Below are 25854 nucleotides of genomic sequence, written 5' to 3' on the forward strand. Positions count from 1 at the left end.
TTTGGGATAACTATTCAATCTCATTTTCCCTCATCTCTTAATTGAGAGGGTTGAACTAGATAATTCCTACATTCCCTTTGGGCTCTAAAATTCTATTATCGAATAGAGAAGGTTTGTGGCTGGGCAAACAATGGTTTCTTGAATGGGAGCAATGCCAAGCCACCTAATCCCAGACTATTAATACTGTAAGAGACCTTAGAGATCACCATGCCCCACCCATTTCTTTTATAGATGAGGAAAATGAGAACCAGAGAGGGTAAGGGATTTGCCCAAAGTCACATGGGACATTAAAGGCAGAGGTTAGGGCTGAAACTCTGTCTCCTGAGTTATTACACTCTCTTCCTCTTGAAACTACTTGGCATACTTGTATTTACTTACTATGCATATTTTGTTTCTTCCCCCTCCTTAGAAATAATAATAGTTAACATTTATATAATGTGTTTTCTGTTGAATCATTTGATCCTCACAACAACCAGGTGAATTAGGTGCTATTTATTACAATCCCCATTTTACAGATAAGGAAACTGAGACTGACAGAGGTTAAGTGAGTTACCTAGGGCCACACAGCTAGCAAGTATTTGAAAATTAAGCTGACCTAGGCAGCTCAGCTGGTCCTCTGTCTCCTATTCAACAAACTGGTCAAAAAAAAAAAGCACCTCCCTTTTTCAAGTAGGGACTTTAGAAATTGTCCTCAATTCTCCCCTAACTCCAGAGTTTAAAGGTGGGGGAGGAAATCCTGTCTCTTTTCCAGAAGCAAGAGCAACTGTGTGACAGATGCAAGTTCACTTTGCTCCACCCCTTCTCTTTTCTCTTAAACAGAGGAGCAGAGGTTTCCCTGTGGTCTGCCAGAGTCATTTTCAAGGTTTCCAGAAGACAAGCTGGACCAGGGCAGTCTGGACAGGTGCTTCCCAACTCCACCATGAAGCAGCTTTCCTCTGTAATCTACGTTCCCATCAGCCTCGTCCTCCTGTCTGGGTTCTTCCTCACAACTTGCTTAGCAGGTAGAATTGTGGGGTTTATTCTCCACAAAGGAGGGAGGGAGAGGGAAGAAGGGAAAAAACAGAAACAGAAAAGGAGGGAGGCTATTTGGCCCGAGGAAAAGTCAATATGGAGCTGGGAATTGGGGAAGGGGATGTTTTTAGGTTGAATTTCTTGTTGACAAAGATCAAATTCCCAGACCTCACCTGGAGCATACTGATAGATGTGCTGACATGTCTCTTCTGAAATGTATTCAGCTTTTGTTTGCCATTGCTAAGAGCAAACAGAAAAAAAAGTTTCCCCAAGTCTAACAATTTAAGCCCAAAGGATTTTTTATTTTGTTACTTACCAGTAGCTTCTCTTTCCTTCCCCAGGGGGTCAGTGAAATCACTCTTTTTGTCAATCCCTACCTCCAATGTGTCACTGACCCCGAGTCTCCCAGAGACTGTCAGTAGAGGGCTGGGAAGGCGTCTTTCTGCTCTGTTTGGAATGAACTGTGTCTGTCATCTAAGGGCCAGTTTAGTTGAATTCTGAGAGGCTCATTATCTCTGGGCTGGCCACCAGGTGATGAATTTGTTGGTTTTGTGTTTGGTTTTTTTTTGCTGCAACAACTGGCCAATAGTAGACTATTATATTGTCTATTAAGGCAAGGAGGGGTTGAGATCTGGATCTTAGTTGGAGGGAGTACCCTCACCAAGGAAATCATAGATCTTTTGGAAGTATATATATTTATTTAATCATCTCTCCCCTTCCCTCCCTACTTGAAGTGCTTCCTGTTTACAATATTCAAAGCCCCCCTATTATTTCCCCTTTTCCTTCAAAATTAATAATCCTTTGAATAGCACATAGCTCCAAGTGCTTTCTCTACTAGACTATCTGATTTATTCTCTATCTAAGACAGATAAAATGAGATAATAACCTCATTTGACAAGTGGAAAAAACTAATATACACAGAGGTTAAGAAACCTCCCTAGGATTAATTACACTTCATAACATCAAAGGATGATAAGGGGAAGGGAAAAGAAGGGAGAAGGAATAAGCATTTGTATAGTGCTTTCTGGGTACCATGCACTTTTTAGAATATAGGTCTCAGAGGTGAAAGGGAAATTAGAGATTATTTATGCTCATTTTACAGATGAAGAAACTGAGGCATCCAATTTCCCTGTTTTCCTGGATAGTATTCCATTCCAGCTACTCTTAAAGTATAGTTTGAAGTACCTTGGGAATGACTAGTTCTAAACAATTTTCATAATAATACTAAGACATTTCCATTTCTAACACAGTAAATATCCATAGATATAACCCACACAAAACAAAAGCTCTTTGGAGGGAGGTGGGGACCTTAGCAGCAAATTTTTGATGGTCCACAAAACTATTACTAATAAAAATTCTTACTTCTTTATAAATTAAGTAATATGTTATGCATCCAATGAAACTGAAATTTCACTACTTACATTTTGAAAATCAATTCTAAACACAAAATGCTTGTTACAGTCTATTAGCTACCCCCTCTGTGCCCCCCTTCATTCTGTCTGCTCATCCCTGTACATGTATTTGCGTATACACCTTTCCTTCTATATAGTCATTACTGTTTTGATGGCTCTTTTATTCACTTTTCAATATTTCATCTTTTGATTCTGTAACACTCACAAGGTGTCAGATCATTCTCCAAAAACGTTGTGCTATTACAAAGAACTTGTCCGGGCCTTTTCTATTGGAACTGTGAATTTGAAAGGGCTTGGTTCCCAAACTACTCTCGGGAAAAAAAAACAGGATGAGATTGCACTTGTTTAGACAAATGTGATCATACTATCTCCTTTTACTTACAATTTCTACCAATTCTGTTTAAAAGTTTTACCCTTAATATAAAAGATTTTTGATTATGCACCCCAGCAGTAAAAAAAAATTTTGAGAAGTTAACATTTAGTGTGTATTATTTACTCATTTACATGTTACATACATCTATTACTGGATTTTTGTTGTGTTGTTGCTAGGTTCAGTCATGTCTGGCCCCATTCAGGGTTTTTTTTGGCAAAGATACTGCCATTTCCTTCTCCAGCTCATTTTTACACATGAGGAACTAAGGCAAACAGGGTTAAGTGACTTGCCCAGGATCACACAGCTAGCAAGTGTCTGAGGCCGGACTTGAATTCAGGAAGATAAGTCTTCCTGATTCCAAGCCCAGTGTTCTATCCATTATATATTTTGTAAAATATTCACAAAAAATATAAATTTTAAAAAGATGATAAAGATGAAAGAAAAGATTCCACTTACTTTAATTCAATCATCAATGGATCTAGGTCCTTGTTTTCTCCCCAACTCTTCTAGGATTCACTTTTCACTTTACTTATTTTTGCCAATTTCATAGGAGTGAAGCAGTATTTCAAAATTTTTAAAATGGCATTTCTTTATGAAAAAGGTTTAATGATGATTTGCAATACATTTTTCTACATTTCTAAATTTTCCATTCACATCTGTTGACCCTGCTTTAATCAATGGGAACTGGATGTTGCCCTTGATTTAGAGCAAATTCCTTATAAATTTCAGGTAAAATGTGTGTGTGTGTGTGTGTGTGTGTGTGTGTGTGTGTGTGTGTGTATTTTAAAGGATGCCTTCCTGTGTCCTCCTCTGTCAACCCCTGACTTTCTCTAAGTCCTCTCCTACTGGTCTTCCCCTCTCAACTGCTGGGGGGGGGGGTGAGGAGGGTGGCATCACACTCAATCTTGACAGGACAACTGGTCCACAGTATAGTTTGCTGGGAAATACACTACATTTTCATTTTTCTTCCTCCAAACATCAAATCTTTGCTTCTTGCTCCCTTCTCACCACTTGTCCCCCCTTCTTCTGTCTTTTTTCTTTCTGTGAATCCTTGCAAATCTAGGGGTTCCCAGACTTCTTCAAGAAGTAGGGCAAGTATAGTCAGAAAGATGAGGATTGGGTTGGCTTCATTACAAAGTAGACAGGAAATAACTGCCAGGAATGTTTATTGTGGCAAGTGGTTGAGAGAGTCATGACGTATGATTCAAAAGGTAACATGACTGATTTGTAACAAACATGCCAGAATCTGAATGTGTTTTGTCCTGAAAAGCAATCATTGTGGAAGACCATTTACTAGTTCTATTGATGCCGCTCATGCTTCAAACCATTTTTGAAAGTTCCCCATTGACCCTACAAGAAAATAAGGGGTGAGGTGGCAAGAGAGCAGGGGGTTGATAGAGGGGAGGGCAGATTGGGGGAGGGGATAATCAGAAGTAAACACTTCTGAGGACGGACAAGGTCAAAAAAGAGAATAGAATAAATGGGGGGTAGGATAGGATGAAGGGAAATACACTTAGTTTTTCACAACATGACTACTATGGAAGTGTTTTGCATGACTACACATCTATAACCTGTATCAAGATGCTTGCCTTTTCAATGACGGTGGTTGGGGAGGGAGGAAGGGAGAAAATTTGTAACCCAAAGTTTTAAAAACACATATTAAATAAAAAAAAAGAAAGAAAGTTCCCTATTGGAATTGCCTTTACAGTTTGTGACACATTTCTTTTAAAAACAAGCCCCAGTGGTGGCAAATCTTAATAATAGTAATTGTAATGACAATATAATAATAGCAATAATACTAATAGTTGACCTCGTGCTTAAGGTTTGTCAAGTGTTTTACATCATTTCACATCATTTGAAGATGGAATTGATTTTTTAAAACAACTAATAAACATTTGCATTAATAACGAATAAGGTGGGTGAACCAAGGTAGGTCCTTGGTTCAAAACCATATCTGAATATAAAGCAATGAGATACTTCATTTTATGGTTTGTAAAATGACTCTCAAGCCACTTCTAAGAGAGGAGTCCTAAAACGTTTAGATCATCAGAGGTGAATGAGATCATGTAAGCAAAGCATTTTTTAACCGTGAAGCAGCCATGTAAATTGCCACTAGTAAATGTACAGATACCTGGAGAAGGAAATGGCAAATCATTCCAGTATCTGCCAAAAAAACCCAGATGGGGTCAAGAAGAGTTGGACATGACTGGAACAACTGAACAACAAATGTACCTGTACATATTACATATGGCGATTTTGAAAGGGACAATACCTATTTGGATGTAGAAATTCTGTTGTTGCTTTTTAATCAGCCACTTTACTTGATAGCTGTTTCCAGTATCAAAATGACTGATCATTGCATTGATCATAGTTTTTAAGTCTTTCAAAGTTGTTTATAATGTTATTACTACATAAATTGTTCTCCTGGCTCTGTGCCCTTCATTCTGTATCAGTTCATAAGTCTTCTTAGGTTTCTCTAAAGCCATCCCTGACTTTTCTTATGGCACAATACTATTCTATCACATATACCATATACCATATACCATATTTTTTATACTTTTCTTCTGATGGACATCCATTTAAGTTCCAGTTTTTTTTACCACCACAAAAAAGAGCTGTTATGTCTGAAAGTCAGAAAGTCAGAAAGATTCATCTTCCTGAGCTCAAACCTGTCCTCAGATACTTACTAGCTGTGTGACCCTGGGCAAGTCACTTGACCCTGTTTGCCTCAGTTTCCTCATCTGTAAAATGAGAAGGAAATGGCAAACCATTCCAACATCTTTGCCAAGAAAACCCCAAATGGGGTCACGAAGAGTCAGACATGACTGAAATGAATGAACAACAACAAAATAATAGTGGTATCAAACCCATATCATATCCAATATATTGACTGGAGCAGAGAATCTGGGTTCAAATTTCTGTTCTGACACATATCAGTGATTTCAGCCACTTCAATTCAGTCTGTTTCTTCATCTGTAAAATAACGGGGTTAAACTAGATGGTTTTTAAAGTTCCTTCCAGTTCTAAATCTAGGACCCTAAAAACCACCACTTTTCCTCTTTACCTAACCCTCCCCTTCCAACCAACCCATCCCTGCACTTTTCAACTGCCATATTTCCCCAGAATCCTTTGCACCAGAAATCATAGTGAGTGCAACTAGGCCCCCTACCACCTGGAGTTCTATCCCAGACCTGCCCCTAAGGATGAAGCATCTGGGGATCAATAATGTTAGATCCTTAACTCTTATACTGGGAACACAAGGTTTCCTTTGCATAGGATTGCTTAGAGAGTTCCCACATTCCATTCATAATCCTGGAATAATCAGGGTTTGCCTTTTTGCAGGAAACATAACATCACCAACTGACTTTGGCTTCACATAGGTAGAAAGCTATTTTCCCTTTCCTTGGCAAAGGAGACAGGACCAGTCAAAAAAAACAATTTTTATTATACAGGTGAAAAGAGTTGGGAAATCAATTGCTCCTACCCCAAATATGTTTTCTCCCCCTCTCCCACCCTCATGCCTTTCAGGTGTAAAAAATTCATGTCTGATTACATCAACTAATTACAATACTTGGGTAAGACATTTGAGAGGCTTGGGGTGGAGTAACATAAAACTTTAGTTAGAACAACAGTTTCATGCCTTTGGCTAAATAATCGGTCCTTTTTCAAACTACTATTCCACTGCCTACAAAAACCAATGTCCCTGAAGGACACAGTGTCCTAAGATAGGAACTTGGGAGATTTCTACAGCTTCCTGCCATGCCAAGAAAATAGGATGAAAAGCATTATAATGTCTTGAAGGGATATCTTCAGAATTTATTTCTAGGACTAAATCTACTGGGGGAAACACAAATAATACATTTATCTTCTTCCCATCATGTATGCAAAGAACTTAAATCAGTAACCTGGGGACATGTCCCTTTTTCTCTAGAGTTGCTTGAGGGATTGTACCCTTAAGTGCCTACCCTAATCCTGAAGAAATGTCAGGGATTCCTTAATAAATATTTACATTCCATTAAAATACATTTAATAATGACTCAAATTTGTATAGTGAGTTACAGTCTGAAAAAACTTTCATCTACATTGTATTAATATCTTGCAATCACTGACTACAAGCTAAGGTCCTATAACCTCAGACCCCAGGCATGTCCAGGAAGATAAGGAATGGCCTAAAAGGTGGTGTCAAGGATGATGGACTAGTCTGATAACCTAAAGTCCTCATTGCTCAGCCTCGTATATGTTGTGTCTAAAACTTTAAGCAGCTTGCAATACAGGCTGACTTGAAAACAAATGGCAAAGCTGATGAAAACACTCTGGGCTTTTGTTTTGATTTTAGTACCAATCTGTGAGAGGAAAGAGTAATGAATAGACTGCTGAAATTGGAGTAAGGAAGATCTGGGTTCAAATGCCATTTGAATCCGTAAGACATTTGCTAGTTACGTGATCCTGGGCAAGTCACTTAATCTCTGTGTACCTTGGGTACACAGAGTACATATTATTGGGTACATTGTGGATATATTATGTACTCATAAACTAAGTTATAGACGTTGATTTGCATTGCTGGAGGAACTTTCCAAACCTAGAGTGCCCCAGGCTGATAAAAATCTCAAACGTTCATTAATCTGCAAGAGCTATTTAATAATCTGCAAAACATAAGAGGCAGACTAAATGACCTCTAGGGTTCCTTCCAACTCTACGATTAGAGTTAATAGACTGGATTAGAAGGTAGGTACTGCAAATATTCTACCCATTTTACAGATGAAGAAACAAGCCAGGGAGGTTGATTTGCTTCTGGTCCTGGAGCTAGCAAGGGGCAGAGCTAGGTGGTGAACCCAAGTCTACAGGCTCCAAGTCCAAGGCTCTTTCCTCTACCTCTCAGGCTGACAGGTCTGAAATGTGCTTTGAATGAAGCCAAAATGAACGTGACATTGGCTGTTAAGCCAAAGGATTCAATTTCCTTAGAACTGGCACGCCTTTTATAATCCACCGCACCCTGAATCTAATAGTCTCTGATTTCCAGGAAGGATTAGTAAACCTTCATCTGAAGGCAATTTGTTGTATTGATTCTGCCTCTCTCTTTTGTTCTTTCAGAAATATACAACTCCTCATCTGTTCCTTCTCCTGTGTTAGACTTGGCATTCATACCACAGTGCTCTGGTAAGCTTTCTACAACTGCTGGAACTCCATGGGCTGGTGTTTAAACCTCTCCATTGTTTAAGTCTCTTTATTGGTTGAGATGATTAATAGGTGTCCCCACTCCTACATGAGGACAATTTAGCATCTTGTGGCCCTTGTGCATGAATCTAGTTTCTCCCTATTCTCCAAAAAAAGTCAACAGATTGCTGAGTCTTTCTTCTAATCTATATGCAGGGTTGTTGGATATAAAATTCCATGGAGAACCTAATAATCCAGTCACCTGATGTAACTTGGGACAAAATAGAGGGGTGATTAAAATACACATTAGGGAGGATCTCAGAATGATAGAATCTCAGGGTTCAAAGGCACTTAGTCCAATCTACCCAATGCAAGAGCTTCATTTGTAATATTTTTGACATGGTCACTGAGCGTCTATTTAAAGAATTTCAGTGGAAGGGAATTTACTATTTCACGAGGCTGCCAGGAACCTATAGCATTATAGAATTAGAAGGGATCTTAGATGTCATCTAAAGTCATTTTACAGATACGGAAAATGAGGCAAAGCACGGTTAAATAGCTTGCCTAAGGTCATTAAAGTCATGAGTGACAGAGCCAGGATTTGAACCCAGATTCTTTCCAACTCTATTATTCTTTCTAGTATAGCATGCTGTATTCCTTAGACTTCTGTATTCCTTAGACTTCCATCCATTGGATGCCAAAATATTGCTACCCTAGACACTCACATAGGTGACTGTGTATCTGGAAAGTAAGTTTTCTCATAAACATTGCTTGTAATTTGCTGGAATCTAGAGGTTTTTTAATTTTTTTTTTAATTTAGTATTTTATTTTCACTCAGTTACATGTAAAACATCTTTTAACATTCACTTTTAAAATTTTGAGCTCCAAATTCTTTCCCTTCTTTCATCCCCCCTCCACCCCCTGTAATTGAGAAGGCAAGTAATTTGATATAGGTTATATATGTGTAGTCGTGCAAAACATTTCCATAATAGTCATGTTGTAAAAGAAAACATTGACCAAAAAAAAAAGCCTCAAGAAAAAATAAAGAAAGCAAAAAAGTGCTTCAATCTGTATTCAGATACCATCAGTTCTTTCTCTGGGGATGGATAGCATTTTTCACTGTAAGTCCTTCAGAATTATCTTGGATCATTGTGTTGCTGAGAATAGCTAAGTCATTCACAGCTGATCATCTTATAATATTGCTGTTACTTTGTACATCATAATACATTTCACTTTGCATCAGTCCATGAAAGTCTTTCCAGGTTTTTCTGAGAGCATCCTGCTCATCATTTCTCATAGCACAATAGCATTCCATCATAATCACATATCATAATTTGTTCAGCCATTCCCCAATTGATGGGCATCCCCTCAATTTCCTTCTTTGCCCCCAGAAGAGAGCTGCTATAAATATTTTTGTACATATAGGTCCTTTTTGTTTTTTATCTCTTTCGAGATACAGACCTAGTAGTGGTATTGCTAGGTCAAAGGGTATATATGGTTTTATAGCTCTTTGGGCATAGTTCCAAATATTTTTTACAGAATAGTTGAATCTGGAATCTAGAGGCTTTTACTGAATACGTAATATCATACCTGTCATGGCATTGGTTGGAGTGGGGTGGAGGTGAGGGGACAATGTGGAGCTGGACATAGTAAATATTGAATACTAGAAAGAACCATGGAGTTGGAATAAGAGGACCTGCTTTGAATTCTAGCTCTATAATTTAAAATTTATGTAACATTGGGCAAGTCACTTAACTTCTTTGAAACCCGGTTTCCTCATCTATATGACAAGGGGAATTGGACATCTAAGATGCCCTCTAGCTCTATCTCCATGCTCCTATAATTAAAACATTAGAACGTTATCAGTAGTTGATTATAAAGTAGTAGATTTATGCCTGTTCTGACAATTATCTCTTCAACATTTTTAAACTTATTTTGTTATCTTTTTTTTAGGAGATAATCTCACCCTAAAATGAAATTTTAAAGCCTAATTAGCCTTGGGAACAAGGGAAACAAACATACTTTATTATTTACAGATACTTAAAAACAAACATGAACATCTCCCAAGGAACCCAGAAACTACTATATAATGAAATTACTAGATGGAAAATGGAAATGTGAATTTATACACCTTCTACTGTGCGGCTAATTGATGGTTCTTACATTAGTGGTGAAGTTGAATGAGAGTTATTATTGTGGGCTCAAACAGCAATTTTTTGCCTGTTTACGAATAGGTGGAAGATGAGAGAAGAGAGTACTACAATTTTCAACAGTTCAACTATAATCTGGTCTTTGGGTTCAGATTAGATACACATGGACATGTTGTTTTCTATGATACACAGCAAAATAAAGCTCTTGCTCTAGGGCAGGCCTTACAAATAAGAGTTAGAAATCTCTTTTGGGTTTCACTGACTGTGGTCAGTTAGCTCTACCAGTCACTACACAAGATTAATGAGGCCAAGATTTTAGGGGCTTGATTTTCTTATAGATTCCTTAGTTTGCTCTTGTTCCACATGACTATAGCTCGGACACTGGCAAGCTCTCTCACAAATATGGCTCATTTATGGGGTAGGGGAAAGGGAGGACTGGGAAAATTTACAGGTAAATTAGACAAATTCACCCCCACTCTTAGGATAACAACTCATAGTCCGCATTCTTCTACTCCCTGTTCAGTAATATCACTTTGGTTCATAGAGAGAAACTCTCCATCTCCCATGGATAGTGACCATTGAAATTAAATGATATTTAAGTGGGGAGGAGGAAAAGGAAGAAGGATAGTGAAATGCATCTCTTTTTCCTCTTCCATAGATGTAGATTTCTGCTCTAAGGCTGCCCAGTGCTGTAAACATGGAATGGATGAAGATGGTTGGATTGCAGCAGCAATTGGTTGGAGTCTCTGGTTTCTCACACTCATTTTGCTCTGTGTGGGTAAACTCAGAAAAATAACACCTGATGAATCCAAGTACACACAAGCATGAAATTTGGGACTCCATAGACAAGACTATCAAACTCCACCAGTTTCCTAAATGAAGAGAATAGTCTTGAAATAAGATTCAACTTGCTTTTTAAAGGGGAGCAGAAGATGGAAATGTCCAATTTCAGCAAGGAGATAGTACTTTCACATCTAGTTTCAAAGGGTTACTATTTGACCCTGATAGTTTTCCTTTCTCTATAGTTTAATATCAGAATTATTTCCATAAACATTTGTTGAATTGAATTGACAGGAAGAATTTATGAAATATCAGTTGTGTTTCCAGTACCATCTTGATATTCAAGGATACAAAAAAGGAATAACCAAGAGCCATTCCTCAATAGATAAGTTGTCAAAAGATATGAACAGTTTTTGAAAGACCTGCATATTATAAATTAAATTAATTGCCATTTGGAAACTTTCTCCAAACCAATAATAATAAGAGAAATGCAAATTAAAACAACTCTCACCCTGAAAATTGACTGAGAAAACAAAAATGAGGATTTGTGGGAAGAATGGAATACTCACACACTGTTGGTAGAGCTATGAATTGATCCATCCATTTTGGCTATCCATTTGGAATTATGCAAAAATGTGACATCACTGTTCATACCTTTTGACCCAATAAATCCTTCTACTAGACATATACTCCAAAAAGTTCAAAGATGAAAACAAGAGTCTCAGCAGGACTCTTTGTGGTAACAACAACAACAACAAAAAAAAAATGAAACAAAGTGGAGCAAAAGTAAACTGGTGTATAAATGTAATAATTTCTGCTACAATAGAAAGGAGAAAAGTCACAAGAAGGAACATGAGCTCTGAGTGACTGAGAAAGCAAAAAAGAAATGCTACCAGAGAACAGATCTGGGAGTATACTTGTCTCCCTTTGACCAAAGTGAGGGGGAGAATGTCAGATAGAGTGACTATCAGGTAGTTTCGTTTAGTTGTTTTTCTTTGTTACAAAGAAGGGTTTGATAGGGGAGAGGGAGGAACAGTGGTATAGACCTAGAAATAACTGTGATGTAAAAATAAAAATTATCAATAAAACACTTTTTTAAAAAAAAGTACAAGACAATTGGGTGCACTACAAGATCCAAAGTTATTATTTTCCCTCCCAATTCAGCTCTTCCTTCTGGAATAATACTTTCTGTTAACCGTATTATTCTTCTAGTCATTCAAGCTTGAAATTTAAGAGGCACTTTTGACCCTCCCTCCCCCACAATTTCTAAGTCCAATTGTCAAATCCTGTCCATATCTTCCTGCAAAATTGACTCTCCTAGCACTACATTCTATTCTCATTATCACTCCCTCTAGGTCAATCCCTTGTTATCAACTGATTGAATTCAGTAGCCTCTCCTGGATCCCTGCCTGCCATTTGCCCTATCCCATACTTATTGTACTCACTACCACAAAGTTAATGTCAATCAAAAGGACACTGTCTCCCAGGAAGGAGCATGTGGTATAGTCCCACAAGGCAGGGGGTCTAGCTGAGAAGCTCACCTGTGGCATTTGATAGCTGGGTGACTTTGAGCAAGTCACACAAACCTCTATGAACCTCAGTTTCCTCATCTGTGAAAAGAGGGGGTGGTACTGAAAAGCCCTCCTAGTAAGTCTATGATCCTGTGGTCCTTGTTGCCTATTGAAAGAAATGTTTAGTCATTTTCAGTTATGTCTAACTTTTTGTGACCCCATTTGGGATCTTCTTGTCCAAGATACAAGAATGGCTTGCCATTTCCTTCTCCAGCTCATTTTACAGATGAGGAAGCTGAGGCAAACAGGGTTAAGTGACTTGCCCAAGGTCACACAGCTAGGAAGTGTCTGAGGATAGATTTGAACTCAGGAAGATTAAGTTTTCCTGACTTCAAGCCTGGCACTCTTATCCACTGTGCCACCTAGCTGCCCTACTGAAAGAATTAACATTCCTCATTCAAGACATTTCCTAATCTGGCTCCAAACTCATTTCTGGTCTTATCTTCTACTCCTCTACAGGTAGTTGGACTATGCTATAGTCTCATTCCCTAAACATATTTTGAGTTTTCAAATTTCTATGCCTTTTTTCATGCTGTTCTCTCCGCTTACGGTATCCTCTCCCATCTATCTGTCTGTCTCAATATACTGCTAAAACTCAGCTCAAATATCACCCCCAGGAAGTTTTTCCTGATTCTCCCATCTTCAGCAATCTACCTCTGAAATCTAATGTCTCTTAACAGTTTGAATTGAACATGCCATAGGCATCTTAAACCAAACATATCTAAAACAACTGATTATTTTTTCTACCAAACTCACTCTTCCTCCAAACTCTCTATTACTTAGTTGAAGGCTCCATCATTCTTCCAATCACCTAGGTTTACAACCTGTGTGTCATCGTCCATTCCTCCCTCTGACCCCACAGATCTAACCAATGGTCAACACTTGTCATATCTGTATCACCACGACATCTCTCCCATCTGTCACCACTTCACTTACACAGCTACCACCTTGGTTTAAGCCCTCATCACCTCTCACCTGGCCTATTATTTGTTGTTCAGTCGTTTTCAGTCATGTCTGACTCTCCGTGATCCCATTTGGAGTTTTCTTGGCAAAGATACTGGAGTGATTTGCCATTTTCTTCTCCAGCAGGGACTGTTATAATAGCCTTCTAATAATTGATCTCCCTGCCTCAAATCTCTCGCCACTCCATCCATCCCAAAAGCATCAAAGCAATTTTCCTAAAGTATACATCTGACAATGTTCCCAGTCACCAAATCCCTCTGTACCTCAGTTTGGCCACGTATAAAATGCAAAAGTTGAATCGGTCCCTTCCAGCTCTAAATCTATGACTCTCTGAACTCCAGTAACCCCTCTAGAATCAAATATAAACTGTTTTGCCTTTAAAGCTCTTCACAAGGTGGCCCTTACCTAGACCTTCCCATTGCTTTCTTCTACTCACACTGTGATGCAGACACACTGGTTGTTCCTTGCACAGGGTACTACAGCCTTCTTCTTGATTCCTTCACATTGGCTTTCTTTCATGCCTGCAATGCCCGGCCTCCTCTTAGGAGCCTTGGTTTCCTTCATCACTCAACTCCAGCATCACCTTCCACAAGAGGCCTTTCTTAGCTACTGGTACGTTCCCTCTGAGCTGACTTGCATCTACTTTGCATGGATTTTGGATATACCAAAAGCATTTATCAAGCACTCACCATGAGCTAAACACTGGAGATACAAAGACAAAATCCCTCCTCTTCGTTCATTGGCAGATTAATTTTTTCAGAAAACATACTTGCTAAGGATTTGTGGGGGAGGGATTGCTTGTTGGGAAGTGAAAGGAAGAGTTTTTACCTTATCCTGAACCAGGTCACCATGCCACTTCTTGTTCACCTCTAAACCATGCTTTGACCACAACTCCATCCTGTTCCTTCTGGCTTCTACTTTTGTATTCTCCCATTATAATGTAAGTTCCATGAGGGCAGGGGCTGTCTTGCTTATTTGTATTTCTATCCCCAGCACTTAGTAAAGTTCCAGGTACATAGTAAGCACTTTATAAATGCTCTTTTATTTATTCATCCAGGTTTTCTTCCAAAATAAAATGTATCAATTATTTTTAACAATGAAGAAACATTAGGTTAAATGATTTTTTTTTTACGTTCCACAGTTAAAACTCAAGTTTGTGTGGGTGCACAGAGCAGGGATAGAATCCTGAGCTACATGAATTTTGGCCTAGATTCATTTAGTGAGTGAGAAAGGAGTTCCAATAAACAACCACTGATTTTTTTTTTTAACTTCCTATTGGAAAAGACAGTAACTGCCAAAAGGCAGAACACAGAAATTATACTTTGGATATGCTGAAACCAAATGTCCCTTTGAAAACTGATATCCAAACAGGTAGGAGAGTCTTAATAATCCTAAGAAGGCTGGCATTTTAAGTCCCAAATGAAATCCTTCATGGTTTTCAAACTTCAACAATGGGACTATTTAGAAAGACAGAAAGGGAGTTCATGTCTCTACATCTGTGGCAAATAATAATAATAATAATAATGATGCCTCTCCCCAACTAAAATACTAGATTCTTTCATCCTGCCCACAATTAGAGTCATTGAATACCTCCTTATTGCTAGTGGGCAAAGTTTACTCTGAAGATTATTACTTTACCCTGAAAAAGGATGATATATCCACTCAAATCCTTCACTGATGCCTTAATGTGGCACAGAGGTGACCCTGGACTCTGGAAGGTAATAGCAGTAGTATGCATGCTCTGACAAGTGCTACCAAGCTGGAAAGGCTTTGAGGAGAGACTTGGAGACAGACAGTGCATCTGTCATCTGAGGACCAGCTGAGGTAACATGTGGAAGGGTCATCACCAGAAAGCTAGCTGGCCTCCAGGGAATGGATATCTTTGGTGATAGCAACACATAAAGACTAGTTAAAGGGGTAGTTTGAGTAAAAAGTAGATCAAAAGAGAAAATAACATCATTAAAATTAGGGATCTTTGAAAATATTGAATAATGATATAATATTAGATAATAATCAACCTTAACAATAACAATGGTCATCAAAAGCTTGAAATGCCAAACAGAGGAGTTTGTATTTTACTTTAGAGACAAGAGGAAGTCACTGGAGTTTCTTGAGGAGAGCAGCAGCATGGTCTTACCTGCACTTTAGGAAGATCACTTTGGTAGCTTCCTGGAGGATGAATTGGGAAGGGGAGAGACTTGAAGTAGGTAGACCAGTTAGTTATTGTCAAGGTCCAGAGGAGAGAAGATGAGGACTCAGATTAGAGTAGGGAACATGGCAATGATTCAAGAAGGGTTGTAGAAGGTGTTGACAAGTCTTGGTAACTAACAGCGTATGTGGAGTCAAAGAGAGTGAAGAAACAAAGATGACAACAAGTTGTGAACCTGGGCAACTGGAAAGTTGGTGGGTTGCCCTAGACAGAAATAGGGAAGTTAGGAAGAGAAGAGGGTTGGGGTGCGGCAGAGAGATGTGTTCTGTTTTGTACGTGTTGAGTTTGAGGTGCCTCTGGGACATCTGGTTAGAAAAGTCTGGTAGGCAATTTGTGATGTTGAGACTGGAACTTGGAAGAGAGACCGCCTGGGGCTGGAATAAAATAAACTTTCTGAAGTAATCTGGTCCAATTGTCTTATGTTATAAATGAGAAACATGACATTCAAAGGAGTCAGGTGACTGGCTTAATGTCATAAAACTACCAAGTGCCAGGACTGGAACCCAAGTTTCCTACTCCCTCCCCAACCCCCACCTATGCTCTTTCCTGAACACTACACTGTGGTCATAATGTCATATGATTTGCTCAGAATCCTAACCTGAGCAGTTCAAACAGGATGAAGAATCCAGTGCTCTCTTGACTAGACCATCTCTGCTCTAAATCTTCATCAGCACACTCTGTTCGAGCTCAGGGAAAATGAGGCACAAGTTTGTCTGGGGGTAAGAGAGAGTAGGAACATCATAGACAAATGAATCTGCAGATACACAATACACGTCTCCCTTTAAAAAATGCAAAAGCTATCATTAAAGCCCAAATGTTCAGTTGCTTCTCCCAAACTTTTGCTTAGCATAATTTTAATATTTAAAACTTAATAAAATAAATATAAACTTTATCATAAACATAGTAAACTTTGATTTTGAATTTTAAGTGTGAAATTACTTTGATTATAAAAATCAAGTAATCAGGCAAAATAAGGAACAAATTTATATTTAAAACCTCCAACATAATCTATAGCTTGACAAAGAAGAACCAGAAGAATCAATAGATGAAAAACAAAATATATTTGCTCCATGCCCTGCATCTGAATCACTCTGTAGGTCTATCACAGGTGGTTTTGTCAAGCATTTTTTAAACTACCAGCATAACAGATTTTTGTTTTATTTTCTCTGCCAGGGAGAATAAGCTTTTTGTGAGAAAGGATGGACCAAAAATCACTCACAGGGAGTTGACAAAGACCAAAGACAAAATAGCAAGATAGAAAGGGAACAAGGCAGCTAGGTGGCTCAGTGGATAGAGCACTGAGCCTGGAGTCAGAAAGACCTAAATTCAAATTCAGCCTCAGACACTTACTAGCTGTGTGACCCTGGGCAAGTCACTTAACCTCTGCTTGCCTGCATCTGCCAGAGAAGGAAATGGCAAACCACTCTAGTATGCTTGCCAAGAAAACCCCCATGGACAGTATTGGCATGCGATGGTCCACAGGGTCACAGAGTCAAACAACAACAAAGAAAGGGAGCACTCAGCTCTCATTGCTGAATTCAAGTATGAATTCAAGACCCAGATGATCTACTTCCCAGGATATTCAAAGAACTGGCTAATGTACCATAGTATCATAGGACACTGGAAGGAACCACAAAGGTCAATCCCCTCATTTTATGGATCAGGAAATTGAGTCCTAGGGAAGTGACCTTCCCAAGGTCACAAGTCAATAAGTAGCAGAACCAGAATCTGAATGCAGGCCTTTAGTGAGGTCAAAAGATCATACATAGGACCATAGGTCTAGAACTAGAGGAGACCTAGAGGGCATCTAATCCAATTGCCTCGTTTTACAGAGGGGGATACTGAGGCCCAGGGACTCTATACCATAGCTACAAAGCTACTATCAATAATCATGGAAAAAGAGAGAATTATTTCAGGACTAAAGAAGGCAAATGTTGGCCTAGTTTTTTAAAAAATGGTAAGAGAATGGAGTCTGCAAACTATAGTCATTCAAGAGTTATTAGGCTCTTGCTGTGTGCCAGGCACTGGGTTAAATGCTAGAGATACAAAAAGAAGCAAAACCAGTTACTGCCCTTGGTGAGCTAATATCCTAATGGTAAAAGTAACGGTGCAGTAAAGGCACATATAAGAAATATCCAGAGTGGATAGAACGTAATCTGAGAGCAGTAGGCACTAGTATCTGGGGGGACTGGGAAAGGCATCCTGAAGAAGGTGAAATTTTAACTGAGTCTTGAAGGAGGCTAAGGAAAGGAGAGGCAGAGGTGAATAAAGCATTCCAGAAACGGAGACGGTCAGTGTGAAGGAACACAGACCAGAGACAGAGTGTTGTAGGCTGGTGTAGTTGGAGTGAAGAGTGAATGGAGAGGAGTCAAGAAAAACAAGATGGGAAATGTAGAAAGGGACCAGGTTATGAAGACTTTATACACTGAATAGACTTGAGTTCGAAGGTAATAAGACACCGTTGGAGCTCATTGAACAGAGGGGTGATATGGTCAGACTTAGGCATTAGAAAAATCACCTTGGCAGATGAGTGGAAGATGGATTGGAGTGAGAAGAGACTTGAAGGAGGAAGATCAGTTGGGCGGCTACTACAATGGTAACGGGTCTACACTAAGATACTGGCCATGAGGGTGGAGAAAGCAGACACATGCAATAGAGGTTTGGATGGTTGAAATGACAAGATTTGACCATAGATTAGATATATATGGGGTGAATGAGAGGGAAGAGTCCATGAGAACACTGAAGGCGCATTGTCTGGGAAGATGGTGGTATCCTCGACAGTAATAAGAAAGTTGGGAAAGAAGGACAGTTTGTGAGGAAGAGAATGAATTCTGTTTTCAACATTTTGAGTTTAAGATGTTATCCAGTCTAAGATGTCCTGAAGGTGATCCAGGACCAAAATTCAGGAAAGAAACTAGGGCTAGATATATAAATCTGGGAATCATCTGTATAGAGATGACAAGTGTCAGTCTTTTATTTAAAAAAATTATTTTGAACTTAATAAACACCAAATAAAAAGAGCATTTCCATGTAACTAGTAAAGGAGAAAAAGAAGATTGTCCATGCAATTGCAGACCTCTATTATGAATAGCTTGCTTTTCTTTTTAAGTATTTCACAAGTTCAACCTGTAGCTTCCAAAGCTGTCCTACTTGTCTATGCTTTCTAACCTTTGTTCTGTTCCCTTCTCAGTATTTTTTTCAGCATTAACAAAACATGTCTCAATGATCCTTTCTCCCTCAACTTTTTCAAACTTCAAGGGGTAGTTGTAACATGGATTTAATTTTGCATCCTACATAAGACCTCCATGATCTGACAACTTTGTTTACAACCTGCCTCATCCTCCTTTCCAGAGCAAATCACTAATTTTTAAAATCTGCCCCAAACCTTGATTATTTTGGTTACTCTTTGGATGTTTGAAATTTGTCCTATATTTCTTGGGTAAAGTCTTGTGTTTTGTCTCGAATGTTCTTCTGATGATTCCTATAATTTTGCTGGTCTGTTTTGGCTCTGCCTGTATTGGGCTGATGTCTTTAGAAAATAGCCTTTGGTGATTCTCATGATACTTTCCTAGGGTGTTAACTGGTTTCCACCCCATAAGTGTAGTTTATATTACTCTTCCCTTATATTTGCCCACAATGAAACTCACCAACTTTTCTGCTTACTCACCCAGCTTCATGAGATCTTTTTGTACTTTTCCCTCAATGGCTTGGCCTCTGGCTACCCTCAAACAATTTCATGTCACCTGAAAATTTAGAGATGATCTTGCACGTGTCTTCTAGATAATTTATTAAAATGTTGACAAAGATGGTAGTGTGAAATTCTCCCTTTCCTAAGTGTAAGAAGGGCTTTCTTTGCCTAGAGAATAAATAAATTAGATAATGAGTCTCCTCTCAAGATAATTGGGAGTTGATTGTATAATAATAATGATGATGGCTTCTGAGCCCAATGAAGTTGGGGTACTTACCCTCTCCTTCTCCACTAAGTGCCTGTCTCAGCTCTGGACCCATGCATATGGCTGGACCAGTAATATCACATTTGGACATGAACTTGGTAACACCAGTGCTAGGAAGAAATTTTGTTAAGTCTAGGCTCACTCTTCCCAGTAGGTAGCATAGGGGAGAATACACTCCAAGGTATTGGGGGAAAATGTGTGTACTTCTGTTTTTGCTATATCTTTGGGGGTTATTTTATTTTATTTTTATTTTCAGTTCCAAATTCTTTTCCTCCTTCCACCCCCTCCTCCACTCATTGAGAAGGCAAAAAATATATCTATTACACATATGAAATCATGCAAAACATTTCCACATTTTCACTATATCTTTATAGTAAATATTTTTATAAAAGCCAATTGATATTAATTACTTAAATGGAACTAGGACACTTTTTGTTAGCAGTTAACAGTGACAAAGAACCATACCAGAAGAGCTGATAACTTTAGAGAAGAGACACTTTAGAACCTCAAAGGGGAGAGTACTCACTATGCTGTTAATCAAACTGTCCAAACCAGAAAGGGGTACCAACTTACATATATACTGTTCTTCTGGTTTTGTTTACAGAATGAAATTTCATTCTGCATCAGTTCATGTAAATCTTATCATCTTTCTCTGAATTCTTCATAGTCATCATTTCTTTCTACACAATCCTACTGTTGCTAATCTGCACTTATTGGAGGAGTTTGCTCACTGTAAGTTAACCTGTTACACTAAAATCATAAGTCTGGACAAACAAACAAACAAGCAAGCTCCATTGACTCTCAAGCCACTTTGTTCAGCTATTCCCTATTTGATGGGCAACCCTCCCCCCATTCCTAGATTAAAGAACTGATAGCCAGTTCTTTAGTCTAGGGATCAATACTGCACTTGTGATATTGTTGGTGTAGGGAATTACAAAATAAGGATGCTCCTTCTAACCTGCAAGGGTTCTTCTACCCATGCAGAAGGAGGTTGGTACCTTCTCTGCAACTTAGAGTCTTAGAGAATCATCTAGAACACTGAGATGTTAAATGATCTGTCCAGGATCACAGTCAGTATATGTCAAAGACGGCACTTGAACTCAGGTCCTCCTGGTTTTGTGGCTGCCTCTCTATATCCATTATACCACAATACTTCTCTTTCTAGTTCTTGATTGACACAAAAAGTGTTACCATGAATATTTTGGTATATTCTGGTTTTTACCTCCTTGGGGTATATGCCCAGTAGTCAGAAGAAACAAGCAATAAAAATAGCTAACATATGTATATAGTACCTACTATGTGCTAGGCACTGTATTAAGTGCTTTATAATTATTATGTCGTTTGATCCTCACAAAAATGCTGGGAAGCAGTGTGTTATTATTAACTCTACTTTACAGATGTGGAGACTGAGGCAACTGGTGGTTAAGTAACTTGTGCAGAGTCACACAACTAGTGTCTGAAGCACTTTTTGAACTCAGGTCTTTCTGACTTCAGGCCTGGTGCTATATCCACTGTGCCACTGAGCTGCCTCAATTACAAGTTCATACAATTCCCATTTATTCAGCTTACTAGGAAGAATGCTTAGCATGAAATGGACACAAAGCACTTTGTAAGAGTGACTATAATAAAGACAATAACCATGAAAATATGCACTAGAATGAGAACTCTAATAGAAAAACCGTACCTGATGGGGGTGAGGAGAGAATGCCATCACAGGACAGTCCCATCACAGGTGTAGTTGTGCTTCCAAAGGATACCGAAGGCTACAACTTTACCGAAACTTTCTTTACTTTACTCAGTCATCCTTTCGTCCAACTAACATTTATTAAGCACTTATTATGTGAAGTCACAACAATAGATAAGACATAATTCCTGCCCTCAAGGTGCTTTTAGTCTAAAAGAAACTATAAGACATGTTCTAAGGTAAATATAAAACAAAGTAAAATATGCTAAGTACATGAGAAGAGTATGAAGTTTCATGAGATCAGATAAGCAAGAAATCATTTCCAGATGATGTAATCAAGGAAGGTTTCATGGCAGTTATTTGGGTTGGATCTTGAAGGATGGGGGAGGATACAAATAGGTGGAGATGGGGATTGAAGCATTCCAGGCATAGAATGTTAACAAAACAAATTCAGAGGTAAGAAAGAGATATATTTAGGGGAATGGTTTCATCATTTTGACTGGAGAACAGATGTGAGGGGGAGTATAGAATATGGGAAATAAGGATGGAAAGCCAGGTTAGAGGGGGATTGTGTAGTGTCTTAAATACTAGACTGTTTATCTTTCTTCATTAGGTAAAAGGATGCCATTAAATTAGTGAAATGGTGAAATGATGTGATCATATCTGTGCACTAGGAAAAATGATTTAGCAGTGGTATATAAATAACGGATTGGAGGAGGAATATAATGTCTGACAATGATCTAGGCAAAAGGATGTGAGGGTCTCAACAAGGATATTAATAGTGGAAGTGGAAAAAAGGTGATGAATGTAAGGTAAAATCAACAGGGCTTAGTGATTGACTGGATAGCCATGTTAGATGAAAGAGTCCCACACGAACATTCTAAAATTATATGCTTGGATGATAGGAGACAAATGGTAGTACTCTTGACAGATAAAGAAATCAAGAAGAACATAATTTAGGGGAAAATAAATTCAGTTCTGGACTTTTTGAACTTGAGGTATCAGTGAAAAATTAATAAGTTAATGAGTTACCTAAACCTTTTAAAATTATTTATCAGAGAATCAAAACTATGATTGACCCAAATGGCATGTGGTGGAGAAAAATAGGCTGTAGATGTTTCCAGAGATGACTTGTGCCTAAGAAATAACATAGAAGATATTGTAAAAGAAATCTATGATTTGAAAGGAGAATGGGCTAATCACTTACCAAGAGCAAGAGAAAACAGATGGTCAGCCTACATGCTACATTGGTACCCATGTAATGGAGTTGCTGCAACTCCTAAAGGGTCTCTGGATAGATTTCAGGTGGATTCATGAATTTGGATGGTATAAAAATTACAACTTTATTTTCACTAATTTCTAACTAAAATTCAGAATTTCCTTCGATTTTTCAAAGTTTTAATATTTTATTTTTTTCCAATTACATGTAAAACCAATTTTTAACCTTTGTTTTTTACAATTCTGAGTTCCAACCTTCAATTATTAAAAAATGAAAACAAAACATGGTTCTGAGAAGGGATTCAAAGGCTTCACCATGCCAAAGGGGTCCATAACACAAATGTTAAGACCCTCTGGCCTAGTGGAATGCAAATCGGATTGACTCACTAAACATGGTTTATGGGAGGTCACGGACAGGAGTCACACAAGAAGTATGGATGGATCACTCTATACACTACTGAGGGGAGAATCCAAAGAGATGAGATCCCAGATCCACTGAAGAAATAAAGTAAAATAAAATTGAGCAAAATAAACTCTAAAAACTTGGTATCCAGTATTTATATCTCTTTTTACATCTTTCACAATTTAAAGGGATGCACTCCAACCCTCCCGCCCTTGCCCACTAGTATTTTTGGACTTAGCAAATAAATCTAGCTTTATCCTATCTAACCATTACTCTTTATGAGTTTAAAGATTTTGATATCCCAGTTGTCTTCCCAAAATGAAGAATCCTTTCTTTAAATTCTCAACCAACTAGGCTCATGATAGATTCCATTTGGTTAACTTCGTCCTATGGAAGATATATGGAAGTTGCTGAGTTGAATGGCATCGACAAATGTCAGTGAAGTCAATACAAAATCAGCAACCTGGAAAGAATAATCAAAGGCCTACGGGATTTTAAAAAACACTTATGCCAGGGCCTAAGGTCTGGAGTTATACATATTTGAGAAGACAGAGGTTCCCAGAGCTGGAAAGGACCTTATTTCACCTCATTTTTGTTGAAGATAAAATATTTGTAAAGGGTGTTGCAAAACTTAAATTCCTATAGAAATATTAGATAATCATTAGACTATAAGCTCCTGGAGATCAGGGACTTTTTTCTTTTCTTTTTGCCCTTTTCCCCTTTTTATTTTATCCCCAGTGCTTAGCACAATGTTTGGCACACAGTTGGCACACAATAAATGCTAGGTGACAGACAGTTGACTAATCACCACCATACTTAACAAAAAAGGGAAATTATCACAGTGCAAAGAAAATCAAGAAAAAATATAAATTTAACACCAATTCTTAGTATTTATTGACATTTCCATTTAAACTGCTAGGAAAGCTGTATAAATTGTAAACATGGAAACCAAACACTTGCATAAATTATTAAAAAAAAAAACTACAGCAATGAGAAAACTGCAGCTACAAAAAGATAAAAACATAAATGACTAACAGAAGGGGAAAGTTCAATTTCTCAACCATGTATGCATAACTGAGACTTAAAAGCCCCTTCCCTAGAAAAGGCAGGAAAATCATGGTGTCGAGTTCAAGTTGCAGTGTGGATGTTGGGCTTCCCGTGCATTTACACACACATATATATACATAAACAGTTATAACCTAGGGGTGGGGGAATAGGAAAAAATCAGGAGAAAAGTCCTTAAATATCCAGGGAGAGAAACAACAGAACCCAAAACAGCTTAACTAAAAACACTGAAAGTAGAACCATCCTTCCCACAATCTGTGCTCTGTACACGCTTGAACTCATCTCCACATTGGAAAGGAAAATCAGAGGGACCCTTTATCATCACCTAAAGCAAGTCCCCAGTGATCTGAAGCACTCATTTTAGTGGACCTTTAGCTTCTCCTGTGTTCCACAAGCCTTTAGCTATTCACACTTGTGAGACCAAAGTGCTCTCCTAGAAGCCAGACTTGAATTTGACATTTCAGTTTTCCTGCCTCTTAGAGATATAAGGCAAATCCCAGTAATGCATACCAGCTGTTTGGTGGGCATGAGAAAAGACTGTTCTCTCATTGTTCTAAACTGTCCGAAAAAGTGAACAAACAGATCCATGTGGTGACGTTGATTAATATGAGACTCCAAAATGAAGGTATTTGACTGTCATCCCTTTTCCTTCCACTTGCCCATGCTTGGGTAAATGTGCCAAAGATTGATGGAAAGACTCCAAAACCAGGCAAGTCAGGCGAGATGGAAAAGCAGAGTCTCAGTAATCCCCAAAGTCGGATTATCCACCTCCTGAAAAATCCTTGAGCTGGTTGAATGTCATGACATTAAGACATTTGGTTTTTCCATTGTTCTTACCAAGACCTGCTCATTCCCAAGGCTGCTGCATTTAGGGTTTAATTCCCATTTCCTGCAGCATAGTATTGCCATGTGAACTTGTGATATGGTACACATTAACAGATGTAAATACAGATTCAGGATTTTCCTGAAGGATTTAGCAAGGAGTGCACAAGTCTATTTAAATATCACCTTCCCCACTCCAACCCCCCAAATCCTTCCAAAAAGATCACTTTCAGAACCACAATGGAGAAAATAAAAAGTATATTTCTCTTGAATTAATAATGTTTTAAGTACTGATCAGAAAGCTTTTTATCAATTCCAGGTGTAGGTACTAAACAACTTTGCATATGGAACCTTCTCACCTTTACAACTATTTCCTTATTTAACATTAGTTGAAATTTTAAAAGCACACTTCAATTCACCATTTTGAGTTTAAAATTATGAAATTCAGTGTTGTTTTTTAAATTAGAAAATATTTGTCCACATTGAAAGTTTACAGGAAGAGATGGCCTCTTAAGTCCCTCCTCTCTCTAAATCTATGATTCAACATGACACCTGATTTGTCTTTCTTTGGACAAATGTGAACAAAAAAAATGGTCTTTGAGAACTGCCCTAGAGGTAGCAATGAAAAGGGTAAACCTTTAAGAAAACTAATGTCAATGCTACAGTCGAGCCTGAGTATCCTTAAACAAATCCCAATGAAACTTCTAACAAGCTAGGACACCCCAACCTGAGCTAGTAGGACTGCTGGGATGAAAGGGCTCCCATGAGGGGAGGTTAATTTCTTTGCTCTTTGACATTTAATGAGTAACTTGTAAATTTGCAAATGCAAATAGGCATGAAAGTTAATAGTGTGATGATCCCTGGAGCAATCACTCAAGTGGCTCTGCAACTTATCTGTAAATGGGAAACTAGAAAGCTTAAACCAAACCAGAATTAATTTTACTCAGACTGGTCTCAGGTAGGAGGTTCCATCATCTGTGCTTTGCACCATTTGTCTCACACAGATGGACAGATATGGGTGGGCAGGGAAGCCTCCCCCTCTGCTTTTCAGTACCACATGCACTAAAATCAAAACACATAGTGAGT

General features: G+C 38.4%; 2 protein-coding genes across 4 annotated transcripts in view; one reads left to right on the plus strand and one right to left on the minus strand.

Annotated features, from left to right (window-relative positions):
* Nucleotides 1–1445, minus strand: part of ATP6V0A4 (ATPase H+ transporting V0 subunit a4) — a 72563-nt gene extending 71118 nt beyond the window's left edge. For 2 of the 3 annotated variants that reach the window (XM_027842320.1, XM_027842319.1), the window contains exon 1: nucleotides 1328–1445. The gene's annotated coding sequence lies outside the window, so the exon portion shown is untranslated. The remainder of the gene's footprint in view (nucleotides 1–1327) is intronic. The other variant, XM_027842321.1, reaches the window with a different exon arrangement.
* On the plus strand, nucleotides 825–11963 carry TMEM213 (transmembrane protein 213). The gene is made up of 3 exons (XM_027842322.1): nucleotides 825–1001; nucleotides 7888–7953; nucleotides 10759–11963. The coding sequence occupies exons 1-3, from the start codon at nucleotides 920–922 to the stop codon at nucleotides 10926–10928; spliced, it is 318 nt and encodes a 105-aa protein (XP_027698123.1). The 5' UTR covers nucleotides 825–919; the 3' UTR covers nucleotides 10929–11963.
* Nucleotides 11964–25854: the final 13891 nt, after the last annotated feature.

The sequence above is a fragment of the Vombatus ursinus genome, unplaced genomic scaffold (assembly GCF_900497805.2).
Source record: "Vombatus ursinus unplaced genomic scaffold, bare-nosed wombat genome assembly UNPS02014870.1, whole genome shotgun sequence".
Classification (NCBI taxonomy): domain Eukaryota; kingdom Metazoa; phylum Chordata; class Mammalia; order Diprotodontia; family Vombatidae; genus Vombatus; species Vombatus ursinus.